The sequence below is a fragment of the Ursus maritimus genome, unplaced genomic scaffold, assembly GCF_017311325.1.
Source record: "Ursus maritimus isolate PB19 unplaced genomic scaffold, ASM1731132v1 scaffold_9, whole genome shotgun sequence".
Classification (NCBI taxonomy): domain Eukaryota; kingdom Metazoa; phylum Chordata; class Mammalia; order Carnivora; family Ursidae; genus Ursus; species Ursus maritimus.
The window spans coordinates 79,153,659-79,175,389 of record NW_024427107.1 but is presented as its reverse complement, the minus strand read 5'-3'; the positions used below and the strand labels follow the sequence as shown (position 1 = coordinate 79,175,389).

General features: G+C 62.8%; 4 protein-coding genes across 5 annotated transcripts in view; all 4 read left to right on the top strand.

The window, feature by feature from the left end:
- Positions 1 to 5,338, top strand: part of LOC103670600 (ly-6/neurotoxin-like protein 1) — a 6,173-nt gene extending 835 nt beyond the window's left edge. Inside the window, exons 2-5 of one of the 2 annotated variants that reach the window (XM_040626104.1) lie at positions 320 to 388; positions 649 to 830; positions 1,044 to 1,145; positions 1,354 to 5,338. In XM_040626104.1, coding sequence (XP_040482038.1) covers positions 779 to 830; positions 1,044 to 1,145; positions 1,354 to 1,544 — 345 coding nt within the window. In that variant the 5' untranslated portion in view covers positions 320 to 388; positions 649 to 778 and the 3' untranslated portion in view covers positions 1,545 to 5,338. The remainder of the gene's footprint in view (positions 1 to 319; positions 389 to 648; positions 831 to 1,043; positions 1,146 to 1,353) is intronic. The other variant, XM_040626105.1, reaches the window with a different exon arrangement.
- A 499-nt stretch (positions 5,339 to 5,837) lies between these two features.
- Positions 5,838 to 10,241, top strand: SLURP2 (secreted LY6/PLAUR domain containing 2). The gene is made up of 3 exons (XM_008699066.2): positions 5,838 to 6,549; positions 9,697 to 9,789; positions 10,105 to 10,241. Exons 1-3 carry the CDS (start codon positions 6,486 to 6,488, stop codon positions 10,239 to 10,241), a joined length of 294 nt encoding a protein of 97 aa, XP_008697288.1. The 5' UTR covers positions 5,838 to 6,485.
- A 5,183-nt stretch (positions 10,242 to 15,424) lies between these two features.
- LYPD2 (LY6/PLAUR domain containing 2) lies at positions 15,425 to 17,507 on the top strand. Its single transcript, XM_040625793.1, has 3 exons — positions 15,425 to 15,596; positions 16,652 to 16,771; positions 17,268 to 17,507. The coding sequence occupies exons 1-3, from the start codon at positions 15,539 to 15,541 to the stop codon at positions 17,471 to 17,473; spliced, it is 384 nt and encodes a 127-aa protein (XP_040481727.1). The 5' UTR covers positions 15,425 to 15,538; the 3' UTR covers positions 17,474 to 17,507.
- A 3,400-nt stretch (positions 17,508 to 20,907) lies between these two features.
- SLURP1 (secreted LY6/PLAUR domain containing 1) overlaps positions 20,908 to 21,731 on the top strand; it is a 1,361-nt gene continuing 537 nt past the window's right edge. Inside the window, exons 1-2 of the mRNA XM_008699051.1 lie at positions 20,908 to 21,025; positions 21,460 to 21,579. Of these exons, the coding sequence (XP_008697273.1) occupies positions 20,923 to 21,025; positions 21,460 to 21,579 (223 nt within the window). The 5' untranslated portion in view covers positions 20,908 to 20,922. The remainder of the gene's footprint in view (positions 21,026 to 21,459; positions 21,580 to 21,731) is intronic.

Here is a 21,731-nt window from a genome sequence, read left to right as displayed (position 1 = left end):
CCCCCCCCCCCAGCAGAAAGAGCTGAACTGGGGCTGTGAGGAGCACTTGATTCTATACCATGGGGTTGGGGGAGGTAAGGGAAAGGGAGGTTTTCAAAAGACCTTTCATATACTAAAGAGGACCTACAAGACACTGGAGGCCTTGCCATTGTCAAGTTCGGGTCCCCCCCCTCCCCCGTAGTAAAGCAATCACATTTCGACAAGTAGGAGCTTCCTGGAAGAACGTCACACATCCCACCCAGGAGTGGGGGTGGGGGGAGGTCACAGGGGCCCAGCTTACGCTTTGCCTTCAGCTAACCTTCTGCTCCCTCCTCACCAGGAGCAACGGGGAGGGGAGGCAGTGAGGAGAGACCCACCGTCGGGCGCAGTCCCTCACTCAGGGCCCGAGGTGAGGAGGGGCGGTGTGTCAGGCTCCCATAGGGCCCCTGCATCAACCATCCCCCCTTCAGTCTGTACCACAGGTCTCCTGTGTTTGCAGATACCAGTCTCTCCCCTTGGAATGTCCCCCACCCTGCTCCGTTCTCATCTCTTTCTGTGTTCCTTCCTCCAGGAGACCTGACACCCTGAGTTCGGTGGCTCTTCTGTCCAGGTCCCCTGGGGTCCCTCAGTCCCTGTGGTGACCACCTGTCTCTGTCCCCCTCTGTGCAGGGCTGCAGTTCTTCCAGTAAACCAAGAGCTCCTGGATGGCAGGGGTCGTCTGACTGCCTCTGTGCCCTGCCCCAGCCCCAGCCTGAATTGTTCACCTCACCACGCCCACTCTGTCCTCTCACCTCCAGCCATGGCACCCCTGCTCACCCTGTTCCTGGTGGCCCTGGTGGGCCTTCCTCTGGGTAAGACGAATGGAGAGAGAAGGATGGACAGCCCCATGTTCAGTGGCAGGTGGGATGGAAGCGGGGAGGGAGGCCAGAACGCCTAACCACCTCTCCGTCCAGCTGTTCTGCTCCAAGAAAGGTGATGGGACCTGGGGTCTGATGGACTGGAGGAGGGGCCTCTCCCTGCTCTGGGACCCCCATCCAGCTCCCACCCCATCCTCCGGCCCCCAGCCCAGGCCCTGGACTGCCACGTGTGCGCCTACAATGGAGAGAACTGCTTCAACCCCATGCGCTGCCCGGCCATGGTCACCTACTGCATGACCACGCGTACTTGTGAGTCCACTGGCGCCCCCAGCAGCCCTGCCTGGGAAGCCCGAGGGGTGCTCCTCCCTGCCCCCGGGAGTGTGGGACCCTGAGGAGGGAGGCTCCCACTTGCCCTAGGATTCTCTCTGGGAGCAACTGGCTGAGGCAGACCCTGCCCTAAAGGCCCCGCCCACCAGGGGGGGCCAACCTGGGGTCCTCGCCTGCCTCCCCTCTGCAGACTACACCCCGACCAGGATGAGGGTGAGCAAGTCCTGCGTGCCCAGCTGCTTCGAGACCGTGTATGATGGTTACTCCAAACACGCCTCTACCACCTCCTGCTGCCAGTATGACCTGTGCAACGGTGCCGGCCTCGCCGGCCCCGGGAGCCTGGCCGCCATCCTCCTGGCTGCCCTCTGGGGTCTGCTCTAAACCCCGCCCCCACCCAGACGCACTCAAGGACCAAGTTCTGAGAGGCACAGCCCTACCCTTTCACCCTGCACACCCCACCCACCTTCTGCGCTCCCAGCGCCCCTCCGCTTAGCCACACCCAGGACGGCCTTCTAGAGGGACTCGGTGCCCACCGCCCTGGGCCTTGCTCCCAGATCACAACCTTCCATTCTCGAAAGGTTGATGTGGCATCAGCCCTCCCGAGGGCGTCTGACAAAGTGTGCTGCTAGCCGGGTCCTCGGTGGGCTGAGGACCACTGATGTGAAGGGAGACTTGGACCACATTCCAGCAACTCTGGGAGCGAGAGCCTGCCCCGGTCTGCCCAGTAAGCGTGTGGAGGCGCAGGGGAAAATAGGGACCCAGGATGGCTGGAGGACCGTCCTGGGAAGAAGGGCTTTCTGGGGGGCCAGGAGGGCTGCCTGTGTGCCTCTGACTGAGGCCAGGTGTGGCACCAAGGGCCGTGGGAGGAAGGCCTTTGTCCCTGTCAGCTGTCCCAGGTCGGAGTGCCAGGAAGCCCTGTGGATCCAGGCGGCCCTTGGCTGGGGGGTTGGGGGTGAGCTCATCCAAAAGAGGTCCTTCAGGCCCCCAGCCCCAGGCCTGGTTAGAGGTTCTCCCTTCTTGCTCTGCCCGTCCCTGACCTGCCCTGCTTCCCCACCCTGGCCTGAGGCTGGCAGCGCTTGGGGGCAGGGCAGACAGGCGGCTATATTTGGTGGAGCTTGAGAGCTGGCTGATCCCAAGGCTATTTTCAGCAGGGAGGGAAGGGAGCTGGGTGGGGCCGAGAGAGCCTGGTCTTCAGCCCTAGTGTGCCCCTTGATGGAGGGGGCTGAGCCGGAGTGGGCACCTGAGAGACTGTGCCCACCCGAGTCAGCCGGGGCGGGATCCTGGGAGTCCGTCCAGGACAGCGACTGCGAGAGGTGGGATCCGGAATGCAGACGGCCAGGCTCCCTCCAGACACGTGCCCCGGGACTTCCTCTGCAACCCCAATCCCAATAACCACTGGCCACACTCACGTCCAACTGGCCCCCCTTCGCTCTGGCCTACAGGCCTGGCTGAATGAGAGCTGGCCTTGGCCCCAAAGGCTGAGCCCATCAGCCTGAGGGTCTCCGCAGGACCCTCTACCCTCTGACTCTGCCTGAGGGGAGAGAGAGAGGTCCACCCTGGGCTGAAGAGCTCCATTGATTCAAGGAGTGGTCTGCAGGTACCCCCAACCCAGTGGGGCATTGGGACCCCAAGGGCCCAAGAATTGGCATTGTTTAAAGGGTACCCAGCCTAGGTGAACCGCATCCCTGGCCTGGTTTGGGAAACAAGAGTCTGCCCAGCACAGACCATCCTGGATAAGGGTGGCCCTGGAAACACTGGTCTTCCTTCCAATGAGGCCACACTGGGCATGCAACCTTGTGCCCCAGGTCACACAGGGCCTGAGGCCTTACGTGACCAGTGTCCCAAACTGTCTGGGCCTAAGTTGGCAGGACTGTGGCAAATGCCTATGTGGTGGGATTGTTCCTGGAACTCAGGAGCCCGTGGACCCAAAGCGTGGTCTTCATCAGAGGACCCTGTGCTGGACATTCTGACTTGAGAGCTTCACCCAGTGCTTCCAGAGCTCAAGGGATTGGGAGAGCCTGGGAGAGCCTCAGTGGGGGTTCTCAGGCAGAGCTGGTTGGACCTCCCAAAAGGTCCAGGAAGACGGGCCTCATCCTGGGTGGGAGGGAGTTGTACCCCGAGAAGTGTCTGGTCAAGAGCTCAGTCCCCACAGGAGACCTGGGTGTCTCCAACACCCTGAAGCCCAATCCGGTGTGAGCCTTTCTCTAGGGGAGGCTGGGAGGAAGCCAGACCCCAGCCCTGAGCTCCCACAGGTCCATCAGGAACCCCAGGAGCGGTCAGCCTTGGGGAAGTGACCCAGCTCCCCCACAAAGCTGGCCGGAAGGCCAGCACAGGCCTCTGGACGTGGAAGCCAGCTGGAAGAAGGGGTGGACGTGGGCCCCAGCCCTAGCCACCCTTGGCCACCTAACTCAGTGGGAGAGGCTTGGAAGCAGTTGTTAAACTGCTTGTGTAAGACCTTTGTCCTGGGTCAGCAGGTGTCCTAGGCCACAGCTGGGAGGAGCACGGGATCAGTCCTCCCTCCCCTCGGTGGATGATGAAGTTAGAGCCCTGCCTGGCTACCTGTGGGCTCTGGGGCCACTGAGAACAGGGAGCTGGGCTTGCCGCAGTATGGGGGTGCTTCTTATACCTGCCTTCTGTCCCCATCTGCCATCCTCCACTGTGACCTGGTCCGAGTCCAATAGCCACAACGTTGCACCTGGCCCGCGAGACCATGCCACCCACCCCACCCACAGGCCCCTGGCTGGCTGGGCTGTCCTCCGAATCCAGCACAGAGCCCTCGGGAGGCCCTCAATTAATACGGGGCCGGCCCCTAGTGGGAAGCCTATGACACTGGACTCCAAGGGCAGTGCCAGTGGGGACGGCACCGAGAAGGATGGGAGCTGACCTCTGTCTTCCCTGTGCCCCGGCCGCAAGCACGCCATGACCACCCTGCGAGGTTCGAGCCATTATCATGTCCCCTTTACCGGTGAGGAAGCTGAGGCACAGTGGGACGGCCTTGCCCAGCCACCACGCCCCTGCCCCACTGTGCAGTCTTCTCCCACCAGCTGCAAGGCTGCATCCCTGAGCCCGGGGCGGGGAAGCCGAGGAGGGGGGCTTATAAACTGAAAACAATCTGAGCCTGTGAAATAATTATGAGAGCTTCGGGTCAGGAAAGCTCTAGAAGGAGAAGAGTGGAACCAGAGATTTGAGAAGCCATGAGGCCCCCGGCCAGGCAACCAGCCCTGTCTCTGTGTCCCGGGCCATGGGCTGGGGTCGTAGAGGAGGGCACAGGGGCCAGGCCCGTGGCTCCAGGCTGCCAGCAGGCAGTGGGCATGTCTGCTGTGGGGATCCATCTAACAGAGCCGAGTACCGCCTCGATGTGAAGAGATGCTCGGGCTCCTCGAGGCTCTCCGTGGCGCTCAAGTCTGGAAGCAGCCTGAACATCTCTCTGTGCTGTGCCGCCTCCCGTGGGTGCCCTCGGAGACAGCGGAGGAGCTGGGGCTGCAGGCGCTGGCCCTGGGGGCGCAGGTCAGGGTCTGCAGCCGAAGGACGCTCCCGAGCTGTGCGGGCAGCCTGGCCCGTTGCGTGCACGAGGCACCAGGGAGGTGGTGGCCGGTGCCAGGTGGGGGGCAGGGGGGGCTGGACCAACCGCCCCATCTCCCTTTGCAGTGGCTGATTTGTTTGTTAAACGTGTATCTTACCTCTGAAAAGGGTACAAAGAAACTGGGACGCCTCTTTCTCTCTCCTGCCCCCACTCAGTGAGTTTTGTTGGCTCCTACAACTTGGGGTGCCTGGAGGTCATCACTCACATCTCTGAGCCTCAGCTGTCTCATTGATAAAATGGGAATGAGAGTGAATGGGAACGGGAATGATAGTGGCCTCGGGAGGATGGACAAGGCTGTGAGTGTACGTGCCCAGCCCAGGGCCTAGCACACAGGAGGCCTCCGATGGACAGACAGATGGATCGATGGGTGGTCCCTCTTCCCTCCATGCCACTTGCAAGGTCTGCACACTTCCAGGGCCATGCCCCTGCTGGCAGCTAATGCTAACCCCTAGCCCTGACCCTGACCTTGACCAGCATGAGAATCTGCCTTCAGGCCAGGGCTCCCTCCTTTGCTCACACGATGCACCTCAGAGAGGCCCCCTCAGTGTCTCGAGTGTGTGAATAAATGGATGAATAAACACGTTTGCCCTTCTCTCCGTCCTCACCAGCCACCGCGGCCTGAGCTCAGCTCCCCCTCTCCAGTCTGGTGCGGCTGGTCATGCCGGCTCTGTCGGTCTCAGACTCTAGTTCACCCTGGCTCATCCAGTTGCCCTTGGAGCCAGGGCTGGCACAGGGCAAGGGGACAATCCGTGGGAGGGGAGCGAGCAGGAGAGGCGGGAGGATCCTGTGGCTCCAGGGGAAAGAGGCAGGCCAAGTCACCCAGCTGCTCCCTTTGAGAGGAGTCCCTAGAGAAGGCTGGTGGGGGCTGGCGGAGGGAGGGAGGTGGCACCCCAGGAACCCACCTTCCACCCCGGCTTTCAGGCTCCACCTGGGAGCAGGGTCTGAATCCACCCAGTCCCCCGCCCTAAGGAGCCTGCCAGAGACAGTGGTGGGCAAAAGCCACAGGGCAGCCAGAGCAGACACACAGGGATCTGCGGGTGGTCAGGGCCAACGCCCCACGGACAGCCCCCTGCGCTGCCCCGACGGTGCCCCAGCCCCCGCCAGCTTTTGGCAGAATGGTGTGGCTCGCAAATCACCCAGCGTGTCTAGCTTCTGCTCTCACGTGTGCCCTTTTGGGCTCTCACCCATCATGGGACTGCCCCTTTTAAATATCTCTCTGCTCTCCCCACTTCCCCCACTGGGCAAACAGCCACAGGGCTGGGGCCGTGCAGTATGAGCACTGCCGCTTCTGGACAAAGGCCCATTTCACAGGCAGGACCGCTGAGGACACACATGTTCTGGCTCGGCACGGGGTAGCCGGTCACGAGCACCCCAGGGGGCGGTGCTGCCGAGGGCTCCAGCTTCCGTTGGCCCTAAGCTTTGTGGGCTTGTTGAGGGGAATGGTGAGCTCAGGGCCCATAACTTGGTCCAGTTCCACGCAGGAAAACAGAGGCTGTGAGCTGAGGGTCCGCCCTGTGCCGGGTGGGCTTACGTGATCCCCACCCTGCACCCTGATGCATAAGGAAAGAGGACTGCGTGATAAACTGGGCCTGCCCTCAGGCCTGGGGGCAGGGTGAGCCCCAGCCTGGCTTCTTGGCTGAGTCAGCCGCCCGGTGAGTCAGGCCCCGGAGTCTGCAGGTGCTGGGAGCAGGTATAAGAGGGCAGCCTGGTACCCAGGAGCAGCCTCTCCCCAGGAGACCATGCGGCTGCTCCTTGGGCTCTTGCTGGCCGCTGCCTTGAGCCTGGAGCTGGGTGAGTCCAGGGGCCACCTCCTCCCCCATTGCTCTAAGCTGGTCCCCCAGCCCCAGCCACCACCGAGGCCTGGGCTGTGGCCCCTCACCTCGGGGAAGCCCAATTCCTGCCCCCTCCACCCCCTTTCTGGGGGGCTAGACCCTCCCCACCTGCCACCTCCTACCATCTGCTAGTGGACCGCACTCAATAGTTCCCCTCGCCCGACCCCTTCCTGGACCCACAGGCCCATCAGCCAAGCCCTCAATGCTGTTCTTGTCCCTGCAAGGGCCACCCACCTCCCAGCGCCCTACCCCTTGCTTGACANNNNAGTCTGAGGCTGCTCTTCCAGCTCTCCCTGGCCTGGACCTGTTTCCTAGGACCACCCTCTTCTGGCCCCTCCTAACTCGCTTCCTCCTGGGATGCAGGTCTCTTCTCCCTTGCTCAGGCTTCCTTCTGGGGTCAGTTCCCCACTCTGGCCATTTCTGTATTTGGCTGTGCCCACATCCGCTATCGCTGGCCCCGTCTGGTCCAGCCCCAGCCCCATTGGACCAGATCCCTGCCTAAGGGCTTCTCGGGGTCATCTCCCTCAAATTCGGCTGCCCACACCTGGCCTCATCATCTTCCCACTGCACCCGGGGTGAGATGGCGTCTCCATCCACCCACCCAGAGGCCTGAACAAAACCAGTGGGACCCCTGATCCAAACGCAACCAGCCCCACTCCCCCAGCCCTCACCTGGCAAGGCCTCTGTCTTCACGTCTGGGTCAGCACCCTCCTCACAGCCAGTGGCCCTAAGTGAGGTAGACAGAGGGAGTGTCTGGACAGCCCGGGCATGAGCGTCAGGCTCCAGCCAGCACTGTCTGGGATCCACCACTGTCCCACCTGCAGGAACTTTCCTCCAGGCCGGGGCTCTTGTAGGCTCTCTGTTCAGTGCGGAAGGTCTGTGAGGCTCAGGGCCCAGGTCTCATCAACAACCCTGAAGAACTGCCCCAGGGTCATCAGTGTGGATGGACAGGGGTGGGGAAAGCCTTTGTCACTACCAGGGCTAAGTCACGGGGATTGGGTGGCAACCAGGGGTGGCCACCACAGACCCCTCCTCCCTCCCCTGGCTCAGCCCAGGTCCAGCGGATCACAGAAGCCCCACATGCCACAGCATTGCTGGTGTCCTCTCCCTGCTCCCCATTATATGCACAGTCCCCCAGTCTACACGCTAGCCCTGCTGCCGAGCGAACAAACGGGGTCCAGAGTGTGGGAGGTGTTCTGTGTTCTGCACAGTGAGCCAGCAAAGGACACGAGCCTGGTCAGCTGCACCCACAGCCCTTCCACCTGACTGCCCTCCCTTCCTTCCTTCCTTCCTTCCTTCCTTCCTTCCTTCCTTCCTTCCTTCCTTCCTTCCACAAAGCTCTCCTGAGCCCCACTAGGTACGGAGGAAGATGCTCTGGGGGTGCGGAAGACTGGGTGAAACACCCCACCCATGTCCTTCACGTTGGAGGCATTGGGGGTGGGGAGGGAGCCCTGAGCAAGATCACATGGGGGCAGGGACACTGTCACCAGGCTGGGACAGAGGTGCCAGCAGCTGGGCATGTCAAAGGAGGAGCCATCAACTCTGCCTGGAAATCCAGAAGGCCTGCTTGGAGGAGGTGGTATTTGAGCTGGGGCCTGTTTTGCCTGCAAGGCAGAAGGAAGAGCATGGGCAAAGCAGAGAAGCATTTGGGAGGATGAGCAGAGGAGAGCGGGAGGCAGGAACTGCATTTCTCATGGGGCTTTCCTGGTGACGTTCCCCGGTCTGTCCATTAGGTGGCATACGCAGCTTACCACACCATCGTGGGGTTTGACGTGAGGGCGGCTTCAAGCAGCTTGGGTGGGCTTTGTAACATGAGCTGTCTCCTTTCCTGGTCACCTGTGGGTCTCAGATTGCTCTGTGGGGCGGCAGACGAGGCTGATGGCGGGCACATTTCCATGGTGGAGACCTCCCGTCTCCATCACCCACTCTGTGGTTCTGGGAGGAGGCCACCCACAACCCCAGGGGTCGAGCGGGAGGTGCCACGTGCCCCTGCCCAGGTGTGCATGTGTGTGGCCGTGCACACTGGTTTGGTGAAAGTGTGTGGTGCATCGTCGTGCCCACGGGCCCGGGTCTGAAAGTGTGCTCATCTGGGGCCGATCCAGGACAACGGCGATGGCAGAGCTCAGGCAGCCTCGCAGAGGCCCGGAGGACCGGCTAGGGGAGGGGGGCGTGAGTGCACTGCCCTGGACTGTGGCACAAGCGTCCTGAGGCTCCGAGCCTGCGCGTGGTGAGCGTGCGTGCTCGTCCCCCTGGCCCTGTGTCTGCACGTGCGGACAGCCAGAGCAGGCCCGGGCACCGTGGCTCGGGACCTGGACAGAAGCACTCAGTGCAGGAACCAGAGGTGGAGAGCCATGTTCAAGGACGGGCTGACGGGCAGGTCTGCCAGACATGGATGGAATGAACTTAGTATTTCAAAGCCTCCAGGCTGTCCTCATAGAAGAAACGTCCGACAGAACTGTGCCAGCCTCCCTCCTGTCCCTTTCATTGCCCAGCATTTCTGTCCCCCTGGCTTCCCACTCCGCACGGAGGCCACCAAGGCCCCACCATGGCAGCCACCAGAACAAAGTGCCTGAGGGCCTAAGGGGTCCTGCTCAGGCCCCACAGAGGTGAAAATGGGCACGGCCATATCTTAGGGAGCCCTCACCACCTTCCCCCCATCCCAACTCCCCCAACCCTTAACTCCTTCGGCGTGAGGCCCCTGCTCGTCCACTCCTCTGGGGGGAGACACAGGGAGCCCGGGAAGACCCCATCCTGCCCCCCAGCCCGGCGCTGTCCTGGACGGACAGGCTCAGAAGAGCTGCCCCCAGCTGCAGCCGACCCCGCTGGAGCCCTGGGCCTGGCCACCCTCACCCTGGGGAAAGCAGTCCCACAGGATGGCAGGGGAGAGTGCCAGGACCTTGTCCAGCCCCGGGCTGAGGCTTGGGACATGGTGACCTTCTCCCCACCCCCCTGTCTGGGAGGTCTTGAGGGGTTGGGCACCCCAGGATGAGGGCCTAGAGTCCTGAGAATGGGAAGGGTGGGAATAGAGGGTGCTGTTAGGTGGGCGTTGCCCACACCTGTGTCCCTCTCTGTCTGTGTGTCCACCCACCTGTCCCTCCACCCGCGGCCGCAGCCCGAGCCTTGAGTTGTCACCAGTGCAAGGGCTTCGGAGGGTGCCTCCATGCGTCCAGATGCCCCTGGGGCTCCAACTACTGTGTCAGCATTGCCACCCGTGAGTAGGGGAGTGTGGGGTGGGCTCCACCCCTTGTGTGTGCATATGTGTGGCTGTGAGCACCCCAGCTGTGCCCTCCTTGCCCGGGAGAAGAGACCCAGGCTCAGAGGGGGCAGAGCTGATCCAGGCTCCCAGCAAGTCAGGAACAGGGCGGGGGGAGCTTTCACTGACCTCAGCACAGGAGAGGACCCGAGAGAGGGGGCCAGTTACACCCAGTTTGGGGACTGACTCTTGCCTTGGTGGCCGGTGGGGCAGGGGGCACGGGCAGCTCAGAGCCTCAGGGAGCTTGCCCTGTTTATCTTCTGTCCACCCCAGGAGTCCCCTTCAGCGTCATTGACCTGCCTCTGGTGACCAAATCGTGCTACAGTGGCTGCCCGGACGTCTCCACCCTGGGCCTTGGCCCTCATGTGTCCATCGTCTGCTGCCAGTTCAGCCTCTGCAACACCGACTGACCTCCCCTTCCCTCTTAGCTGTCCCCCGCCCCCCACAGAGCTAAGAGATGCCCTGGGACCCCCAAGCAGACGCTGCTCTCCAGGCAGCAGAGAGGGGGCACCAGGGTTGGGGGGGCCCCCCGAGGAGCGCCCCAGTGCAGAGCAGGAGGTCGGAAGAACTAGAGGTGGCCCTGGGTGGGTCAGAGGAAGGGGGAGGGGCCCTCGGCACAGGGAGGGGCCCTTGGGGGAACTGGAAAGGGGCGGATGGAAGGAACAGAGCAGACACGTGAGAGGGTGAGGCTGGAGGCGGCTCTTCCCCCACCCATGCACAGGTGCACGCACCCACACCCGCACACACAGACACACCCACACTCCCACACCCCAGCTCCACACGCTGCGAAACTTTTAATCATGGCTCCAGCCAGCCCCCTGCTGCGAAGTGGACCAGGACCCCGGAACCAGGGCGCATGGCTCCTCCCCATCCCATGACCCCCAGGCACAGCGCCCGGCCTTTTCCTTGTCCGTACCCTGGCTACGCTCTCATGAAAGAAAACGTGGTGAAGCCAGGGCGGTGGTGCAGCCACCCTGTGTGGGGGGCAGTGTCCCAGCGGACGGTGAGCCCACACAAAGGCACAAGCAGGGCCTCGGGCCCGCGGGGCTGGGGGCACGCGCCAGCGGCCCCAACCAGCCCACTTGCAGGACAGCACTGCGCCTGCGCCAGCGTGGGGTGGCCAGTGCAGCGGAGGGAGACACGACGCGGGAGGGCGTCGCTGACCACCCTGCGGAGAAAACCAAATTGGCTTCGGGCCCTCACTCCCATTCACTGAAAGGCATTCCGATTGAACCAATGATTTAAATGTAAAAAAAGAAAAAAGAAAGAGATTGTTAAAATGACAGTTTAGCGTAGCAGATGGAGACCGCCGGCAATCCCATCCGCGGGCACACATCCGCGCCAGGTGACCACGTTCACGCAGGGGCCTCTCCGTGCGCGCTCACAACAGCCCCCTCGTAACAGGGACAGTGTGGAAGGAGCGCACGGCCGGCGGCCCAATGTGGGGACAGACTGGTCTGTCCCGAGCGCGGAGCGCGTCCCCCTGCACCGCTCACGGCTGCACGAACCTGAGACGCGAAGGGCAAGAGGCCACTCACAGAGACCCCATACTCTGTGCTAGCGTTTCTGCGAAATGCCCGGCGCAGGCAAATCCGGGGAGGCAGCGAGCGCACGAGCGGCGGCCGGACGCCGCTGGACACGCGCCGGTGCGCGGGGCTGGCAGCCCGGGGGCGGGGCTTCTCCCTGGGCCTGACGGGGGAGGGTTGCAGGAGCCGTGAACAACCAGAAACACTTCCGGTGGGTGAATTGTATGCCATGTGAAGTACGTCCAATAAAGCTGTTACAAATTAAAAAGAGGACAAAGAAACAAGCGTTTGAGAGAAAAACAAGACTGAAAATCCAGACTGAGAAAGATTCATGACCACACAAAAACCCAAATGAAATACACGAAAAAACACGACACACAGCACTAAAACACAGAAGACGAGGTAGGAAATGCCTGCCACACGTGCAATTACTTGTGAACACTAAAGAACACTCCCGAACCCACCAGGAGGAGCAAAGGGCCTGAGCAGCCCTGTCACCGAGAAGGAAAGTCAACCTCACTCAGAGTCACAAAGGAGCAAAGTGAAAGTACCCTTTAAACCTATGAACAGCACCCAGAGAAGACGGGGTGAGGGCCGGCGGGAAGCCAACCTCTGTCCCCGGGGCGGGGGGGTGGGGGGGGAGCTGCTACCGCAACCCCCCCCAGGGCAAATCGGCTGCAGGCGTGCAACTCCAGATGCCCCGAGAGCTTCGCTGAGTGCTGTCCGCGCACTGTCACAGACACCTGTGCACAGCAGGGAGTGCCCGGCCCACGCAGAGCCTGTCCCTTCCCTGCTGGCGGCTTGAGGATCTGGTGACAGGCAGGGCTCCCAGCGCGGGGGCCTGCTGAGGGCTGCATGAGCCCCCTAATAAAGCAGCTTAGGGGTCCTAGGCAGGGGTTCTGAGTCTTGAGGCATAAACGGACATCTGACGATTTTCACTGAAGAGCGGATGGGTCTTTCACAAAGTTCCTGCGATGAACAGAGGTCATTGCCAGCTTTGCCTTCCTGCAAACCTCCTGGAAGGGTCAAGCAGTGGTGATCGCATGGACAAGGAGCCCGTGGCGTGGGGGGGATGGCGAGGGTTCCCGGGTGTCCCAGCTCTGTGCCTCCGAGGGCACGTCCCACTGGAAGATACTGGCCACAGCCCAGATGGGAGCAGCCTGACGCCCGCTAGTACACAGGTGCCCATATTAGGGCACGTCCCCATCGGGGTCCTTCAGGAAGGTACAGCAGAAAGGGCTCCTCAGGGGGAATTTTCTTCACCGTGTAGAAACATCAGCTTAGGAGCCATCAGTCTACTCTGCCGGACACCCCACACAGGGGAACAGGTGAGCCAGAGCCAGGACACCCCTCTGCCTTCCTGGGGCTCTGCACACACTTCCCAGAGGCCACCCACAGGCAGCTGGAGACGAAGCCTACCGGGGAGATAGGACAGCAGCAGAGGAGCCCTGACCCTGGTCACACTCTGAGCCCTGACCCTGGTCACACACTAGGCCTGACCCTGGTCACACTCTGAGCCCTGATCCAGGTCACACAGTGACCCCTGACCCTGGTCACTCTCTGAGCCTTGACCCTGGTCACACTCTGAGCCCTGATCTTTGTCACACACTCTCTGAGCCCTGACCCAGGTCAGACACTGACCCCTGGCCCTGGTCACACTCTGGACCTTGATCCTGGTCACACTCTGAGCCCTGACCTTGGTCACTCTCTGAGTCCTGACTCTGAGCCCTGACCCAGGTCACACAGTGACCCCTGACCCTGGGTACTCTCTGAGCCTTGACCCTGGTCACACACTGACCCCTGATCCTGGTCACACTCTGAGTCCTGATCTTGGTCACACTCTGAGTCCTGACCTTGGTCACTCTCAGAGCCCCGACCCTGGTCACTCTCTGAGTCCTGACTCTGAGCCCTGATCCTGGTCACACTCTGAGCCCTGATCCTGGTCACACACTAGGCCTGACCCTGGTCACACTCTGAGCCCTGACCCAGGTCACACAGTGACCCCTGACCCTGGTCACTCTCTGAGCCCTGATCTTTGTCACACACTCTCTGAGCCCTGACCCAGGTCACACACTGACCCCTGACCCTGGTCACACTCTGAACCTTGATCCTGGTCACACTCTGAGTCCTGATCCTGGTCACACTCTGAGCCCCAACCCTGGTCACTCTCTGAGTCCTGACTCTGAGCCGTGACCCTGGTCATATTCTGAGCCCTGACCCTGGTTGCTCTCTGAGCCCTGACGCTGGTCATTCTCTGAGCAATGATCCTGATCACACTCTGAGTCCTGACCCTGGTCACACTCTGAGCCCTGACCCTGGTCACTTTCCGAGCCCTGTCTTCAAGGCTGCTAGTAAAACTGAGGGGTGGCTGAAGACCTCTCAGCATGGAGGCATCCTAGACAGAGCCCACCCAGACGCTGACTGAGCCACATTCCTCCCGACCTAAGACAGGTGCGACTCTGCAGGAAGTTTCAGCCTGGCTACCGGGGGATCGGCAGAAACTGTAGGAGGAGGAACGCCCAGGGGCCAGGGGTGTGTTCTAGGCGGAAAGCACAGGTGGGGCCCTTGGGTCTGAGGACACGGAGTTGGGCTGGTACAGGCTGCGGGCTTGGATTTGGGCTAGACCGAAGAAGGAAGCTGGGTGTGTGCAGTGGTGTCTAATCCGGTCAGCTGCATCCAGCATCAGCGCCCAGTTGCAGGTGGTGGCGTAGTGAGGTGTGAAATCAGACAAGCCCGGTCGCTGCTTGCTTTGCCCCAGCCCACGCGAGGGGACCTGCCCAAGTCAGCGGCTGCCAGGAGTGTGTGAGCCTATGCCCAAAGTAGAGTTGTAAGTGTTGTGCGTCTCCAGAGCCACGGTGAGGAACACATGATCGGGCAGGGGACATGGCCGACACAGGCTGGGTGCTACGGGAAACCACGCGCCTCGCCCGCAGGCCCCACCCCATGCCCAGGGAGGCGCGGGCCCCTTCGGCTCCCATGTGGAGCTGATCTCAAAGGAAAGCCAAGGACCATAAAAAGGCTGTGGGGTGGGGGTTGGGGGAAGAGTCCCCAGACAGAGAATTTCAACCACAGCAGGACGGGGGAGGGCAGGGGAGGGATGGGCATCCCTGGCAAAAGGAAGAGCAGGGGCAAAGTCTAGGAGGGGGAGTAAGATTTGGATCCTCTGGGAGAAGATGGAGGAGTTGGGTGGGGTTGCAGTGTGGCCCCAGGTGCGTCTGGGCACCATGGCCTTGACTGCCCAGGATGAGGCCCTGGGTCCTGTCAACAACCCTCCCCGCCCCACCCCAGGGTTCACTCTGGCAGCTGCGGGCTTGGTGGAGGCTGTGACCAGGTCACAGGCAGAGGACATCCTGGGGAGGCTGACGTGCAGGCACTCTGGGGGGTGCCTGTGTGCATGCGTGTACACACGTGTGTGTTTGGGGGGGGCAGTGGCTGGAGCCACACTTCGGTCCCATCTGGGCCTTGGGCGAGGGCCTTCCTGTCAGTTTCCTGGCCCTGCCCCAGGTGTACCTGCCCCTCCAGTGGACAACGGGGTTAGTGTCTCCAAGGCAACCCTGGCCCCTCCCACCTCCACCCTCCATCCAGGACCTTTCTGTCGCCCCAGAGCCTCTGAGGACACTGTGGCTGGTTGTCCAGGCAGTCTGTCCCCATATCATATACCCCACAAGACGACCTCAAAGGAGCTGGGGCGGGGGTGCAGGGCACCCTGGTAGCGTTCAAACCCAGAACTACTAGACCCGGGATCTGCCCTGGAGATGGGCCTGGGGACCCAAGTGGGAAGGGTGCCTGGCAGAGGCAGGAACCAGGGTGGGGGGTACAGGCAGAGGAGGAAGGAAGGTGGGGAGCCCAGGTAAGGGAGTCACAGAGGAAGGTGAGAGCCCCCAAATCATCGAGAGGAGCCATCAGGGCTGGGGAGGGACCCCAGGCTGTGGGAGGTAGAGGAAGGGGGAAAGGGACAAGGAGGACAGGAGGAGTACCCACAGAGGAATGGGGCATCCAGTGGAGGTGGGAGGGGCCCCAGTGCAGGGAAGGGCGGGTCTCTGCACCTCGGCCGCCCACAGGAAACCCAATCCCGCTAATCTGCTTGGCTGACCGGTCGGGCGGCTGCACCGGGTGCCCACTGTCCCTGCGGGCAGGCCAAAGGCCAGCGTGCTGCGGTGCGGTGTGAGGACTGGACCACGATGGGGACACGGCTGGTGCTACTGGCGCTGGTGCTGGCGATCTGCGGCCCTCAGCTCGGTGAGGGGCGCAGGGCAGGGTGGGCAGGGGGGCCAGGGAGTGGAAGAAGGCTGGGAGACTGAGCAGAGGCGGGGCAGGGAGCGAGGGTGAGCCAGGAGGGAAGGGCACAGCCCTGGGCTGAGGGAGAGGAGAGGACAGGGGCCGCCCCCCAGGGCTGGGGCAGCAGCAGAGACTCTGGGTGCCAGCTGGGGGACCGCGGGTCACTGGGCGCCACGGGCATCTGGAGAGGCTTTGGCTGGAGAGGGCATGGTCAGAATCGTGCTCCCTGGTTCTGGGGCCACGGGGAAGGCAGGCCTCAGGGGGTGTCTTGGGGAGACCAGGAAGGCTCTGGGAACTGGGGATGACAGGGGGCATGAGAGAACAACGGGGGGAGACGCCCCTCAGGGCCCCCACACCTAACCAGAAAAGGAGCTGCGTAGAGTGGGCCCCAGCCAGAGGGGAAAGTGAGGTCAACCTGAGACACAGTGACACACAGTGAGTGTAGAGGAGACTGTGGCCTCACTGTGTGTGGACCACCAGCGCCAGGCAGGCCCACTTAGGATCCCGTGGTGGGTGGGACACAGAGCGGCACACCCTGGGGCCCCCGCCCCTGCTGGCCCACCCCCCTACCTGTCTGGGGCCCCTGCGCTGTGGCTCGTCCCTCCTTTGCTAACCTGGCACCTTGGGTGCCCAGGCGCAGCCTGGCCCACCCTGTCCCCCACACACCTCCTTGTCTGTTCCCGACGCCCACTGCGGCCCTTTGGGTGCTGCTCTTCGCTGATCAGGGCCAACACCGAGGCCCTCCCTGACCCTGAAGGGATGCCTGGCTCCCTGCAGGCAGCTACCCGATGCACCAGAGCTGTCCCCTCCCCACCTTGGCCCTGCAGGCTGAGCCCATGCAGGCACACTCTGTCTCTAAGGACCACAGCTCAAACCTCCTGAGTCCTCCCAGAGCTTGGGTCGCTGGGCAACTGGAGCCTGGATGGTACGGTCCCCCTCAAACCTGGGCCTCCAGGATAAAGGGCTTGGGGTGGGGCAGGGCCTGCCTGACGCGTCCGTTGTCCCTTCTTACCCAGTGGTGGCCCTGCAATGCTACACCTGTCATGAGCCTACTGCTGTGTCCAGCTGTGTTACCATCACCACCTGCAATGCCAACGAGACCATGTGCAAGACCACCCTCTACTCCCTGGAGATAGGTCGGCGGGTGCTGGGGGGGCGGGGCGACCACCCTCTACTCCCTGGAGATAGGTCGGCGGGTGCTGGGGGGGCGGGGCGACCACCCTCTACTCCCTGGAGATAGGTCGGCGGGTGCTGGGAGGGCAGGGCGGGGCCCCAGGGTCAGAGCTGCCTCCAGGGCCGCCGCCCCCCGCCAGCTACGCAGACTGCATCCACCACCTTAGCCGTTTGCAAAAGGGCTCTTGGTCCAAGCTAGGAGGCCTTCCTCCCTCCTCCCTCTTTAATGGAAAGGAAGCCTTGCCTTGCCTGGGGACACCTGGAAGGACACTGCTTCATCCAGCCAGGAGTCCGGCGCAAGTCATGGTGTCCCCAGCGCAGAGGCAGCGCTCAGCCCATGGCGGCAGAAGGAAAGGGGGTGGACAGGTCACGGAGGGACTGACCCCACGCTGGGGTCACGGGGCTGGGCGTGGGGGCCCTGAAGCTGGCGAGTTGACCAGCACCCAACATGGCCCACAGTGTACCCCTTCCTGGGGGACTCCACGGTGACCAAGTCCTGTGCCATCAAGTGTGTGCCCTCGGACGTGGACGGCATCGGCCAGACCCGGCCGGTGTCCTGCTGCAACACGGACCTGTGCAACGTGGACGGGGCGCCCGCCCTGGACGGCGGCCGCAGCCTGGCCTTGGCGCTGGCACTCCTCCTGCTCCGGAGCCTCGGCTTGTAGAGCCCCTGCCACCCCTGCCCCCCGCGCCCCCTGTGCCCCCTGCAAGCCAACCCTGAGCATCCCTGAAGAAGCATTGTCCCTGCACCCGGCCTCATGAATCTCCTTTCGGGCGGCTCTGCCCAGGGGCCGGGAAGGCCTCTAGCCGTGAGTCTGGCTCTGTCCGCCTGGTCCTGGGTCCCCCTCCGGCCCCTTCTCAGCCTCTCCTCTCCTGGTCCGTCTCTGCCCCTCCCGGCCTCTGGGTTCTCTCTGGGGCTCTCCTCACCCACATGGCTGCCCCATCTCCTTTCCATGTCCCAAGACATGCTAGGCAGGGATGGTCATCAGGCCAGCAAACCGGGCGGGGCTCTGCTCTCTGGGCCCTGTGGGGGGCCTGACTGTGGTGGGGCAGAAAGTGGGACCCCACAGGCAGGGGCAGCACCACACCTCCAGGGCAGGGGTCACAGGTGGCTTCTCGGAGGAGGCGGCCATTACAGCCAGGCTTTGAGTGACTGAGAGGTTGTTTGGGTAGAGGAGGGCAGGCCAAGCCAGGTGGAAGGAAGATCCAGGCAGGGTAAGAGTGGCCTGGGGTCCGGGATCGATCCATGAAGCACCTACGGCCCACTCACCTGGCCCCTGGTGACGTGGCCCCTTATGTTGGGTGGCCGGGGTTGCTGCTGGGCACACCCAGCACCTGCCTTCTCCAGGCCCACCAAGCCCCACTCCCTGGGTGCCCAGAGCAGCCCAAGCTCCAGGGCAGAGGGGACCTTCCCTCCACCTTGGCCTTGGCCAGCACCAAGTCCTCCAGATCATCTTCCCGGGAGTCACCTGACCGGCAGGCCTCTTGTCCCCAGAGGCCTCCCAGGCCTGCATCTGGGTTGAGACTTGAGGCTCACACACACACACACACACACACAGAGGCATGTGTGCGCGGGCACACGTGTGGTCCTGGAGACACACAGCAAGGGCCCAGTCCTTGAGAAAGGACAGGCCCCAGCCCTCCTGCCCGGTGCTGGCACCTCCCCAGGACCACCTGAGGGAGGCGAGAGGGGGAGGAGAAGAGAGGGCCTTCAGTCCCCCTGGGACCTGCCCCTCCTCTCTGTGCCCCTGCTCCGGCAGCTTCTCCTGGGCCCCTGGGTGAGCTGGCCCAGTCCCAGGAGGGGTGCACAGCACCAGCATCCAGCCAAGCTGAGATGGGGCTGGGAAGCCCTCCTTCTAGTTCATCAGGGTGCTCCCCACTGGCCTCTAACTCTGAGTCCAGGTAGCCCTCACAACCAGCCCTCACCCCTCTTCTGCGGTTTCCTGCCCTTGGATGGCAGAGGGCAGCAGCCAGGACCTGAAGCAGGTCTGTCCTGGGGCACGGGACACCCCATGCCCCTGAGAGGGGAGACCAGTGGCCAGAAGACCCCCTAGCCGTGGGACCCCAGAAACCCCACATCTCTGCCTCCTGTGGGAACACCTTCAGTCTCGGGGGCTCTGTGGTCCCGAGCCAGATCCTGGGGGACAGACTCCCCATTGCCCAGCAAGTGGCCGCATGGCATGGCCACCATCCGCCAGAGAGCCCCTTAGGCGGACTCCGGGAATGGCAGGGAACTCGGGAGGCCAGGCATGGCCAAGTGCTGTCACGACACCTCCATCTGGGGTTGTACCTGAACTGTGACTTTGTCACGGAGGGGGCCCCGTCCAGTAATTCATCGTACCTCTCCCCTGGCATTTCTCACGTCTCCCACAAAAGTGAGGAGAGTGGCAGGGTTGAGCCTTAGAGTCTGGCTTGGGACCCAGTACACACACACACACACACACACACAGCCCTCCAGGGAAACATGGGAAAGCTGTGTGACCCCTCCTGGCCCCTGCTCCCACCTGGCCTTCCTGCCCCTCTGAAGCCAGAGCAAGGGCCCTTCCAGGCAGCCGACAGCACACAGGGTCTCTCACCTTCCTGCCCACGCCAGCCACCTTCTCGGCACGCACCGCTGCTCCAGGTCCCCACCCACCCCCTTGTCTTTATAGCTCCCCTCTGGAGCACAGGACACTCGGCCTGGTTTACAGGTGAAAGAAAGGGGGTCAGAGGGATTCATGAGCAGGCTGGTCACACAGGAGGTCAGGCGGGGTTGGGACCCACTCAATCTGTTAGACTCCACACTAGACACTCCCCAGCTCCTCTTGCAACATCCTGGGTGCAATCGTGGGCCAGGACCCAGGGAAGGGCCGCCCTGGGGAAGGGCCGCCGCGGCTGCTGTCTGCGCCTACCACGTGAGGCCCAATTACTGGATCTGCGGCAACCACAGTCTCTTCCTTTGCAAACAAGGTCCTCCCATTGTTTCCTCAGTCCACAAGGCCAGGTCACATCTGCCCTCGAAACTGCCCCGGGTCCCTAGTCTCATCCTCAAACAGGAATGCAGTCTAGAGGGGCAAGGGAGTCACCCCAAGGCTGCAGCACGCTCATATTCTCTCATCTGCCACCTACCCATCCACTTGCTCTCCTATCCATCATCTACCCCATCTTTCCTCCCTCCATTCATGTATTCTCCAGCCATTCACTGTCCTTTACCCACCCACTCCCTCCAACATCACCCACCCACCCATCCCTCTAGTCACCCACCCATCTGCTCACCCACCCACTCACCCATCCATCCATCTACTCATTTATTCATCCATCCATCCATCCTCCCATCCACCCATTCCGCTGTCAGAGGACAGAGAAACTAGAAAGTCTGGAACACCAGGAAGACCTCTGGATGAGGGGCACCTGGACTGGGCGTTATAGCATGGGGAAGATTTGAGGCTAGGATGGGAGACCAGAGAGGGTGCCCACCGAGAGGCAGAGCACAGACAAAGGTGTGGGCATGGGAAAGCCTGCGGTGGGAGGTGGGCAGTAAACAGAGTCAGAGAAGGCTGTCGGGAGGATGGGCAGAACGCTGTTGTCTGGGGCCTGAAACCAGGAAGCTCAGGCTTGGCTTAAAGGTCATCTGTAGGGAAGCGGCTGGTAGTGACTGCAGGGCCTTTCTGGAGCCCCACCCCCATCAGCCCGAGAGGAGCCTGGGGGTCCCACGCCAGCCCACGTGACACCATCCCCACACCTCACCAGGCACTCACCCTCCTCCGCACCTGGCCTGACCTCCCACCTCCGGGCCTGTGTGCTGCAGGGCACCTACGGCACAGGGAGGACATCTGGGTGGGAAGGAGACCGGCCTTGGCCCCGGCTGGGTTTGAAAGATACCCAAGTCCAGGCCAGGGCCTGCCAAATGTGCTCAGTGCCCATGTGGCGTCCGTGTGGGCCGGCACCAGACAGGCTCGAGCAATGAGGGGTCCTGCTCCCCGAGGGCCTGTGAGCGATGCGGTCCGCCTGCCTGCCCACTGTCCCGCCCACTACCTCCCTCTTGTGCCCCGTGCCACCCTGCTGACTCACACGCCGCTTCCGCCACCACCCTGGCATGCCCGCAGACGTGGCCCAGGCATATAAGTGCCCGCAGATGTGGCCCGGGCACCGGCTCTCCCAGCGTCTGGCGCGGCAGATGGCCTGGTGCAGGGCTGTGCTCCTGCTGCTGCTGGTTGCAGCCTGCAGCTTGCGTCCTGGTGAGTGGGACGGCCCGTGGCCCTTGAGGGAACTGTCTCTAGGCCGCACTTGGCCCACCTCCTCAGCGGGGAGGAGGCCCTTCGGGGGCTTGGGCAGAAGGCCCCCTTAGGCACCCTTGAGGCTCGTCTGCCTTGCCCTAAATGAGCCTCCCGGGCCCTAGAGCCTTCACTCGGGACGGGGTCAAGGCCCCACTTTCTAGGCAGGAAAACCAAGGCTCAAGGGAGGAATGCAGTGTCCCAGTCTGCTGGCCAGAGCCCTGGGCCTTGAGGGGTCTCAGCGAGGCGAGCTACCTCCCCCAAGCAGGGATGGGAAGGGAGGCGCTCCAGGTGGGCCTGGGGGTTTGCCCAGGGGCCAGACCGTATGCGGCCTGCGCTCCAGCCTCCAAGACAGGTCTCAAGACCAGGTGAGGAGCTTCGCCACATCCCTCGCCCAGGTGAGGCCTTCAAATGCTTCACGTGTGAGCAGCCCACGGCCATCCCTTTGTGCAAGAACATCACTCACTGCAAGCCAGAGGCCACGGCCTGCAAGACCACGCTGGTGCAGATGGAGTCAGGTGAGGCCGGCCCACAGGGGCTGGGGTCCACAGTCGTCACCTTTCCCAGAGGGTCCTCAGGGCCGGGGCGGGGGTGGGGCGGGCATCCCGCAGCCTGGCTGGGTGGTGCGGCACAAGGGCTGCGTCAGCCTCGGAGCTCCCCGCCCCCCCCC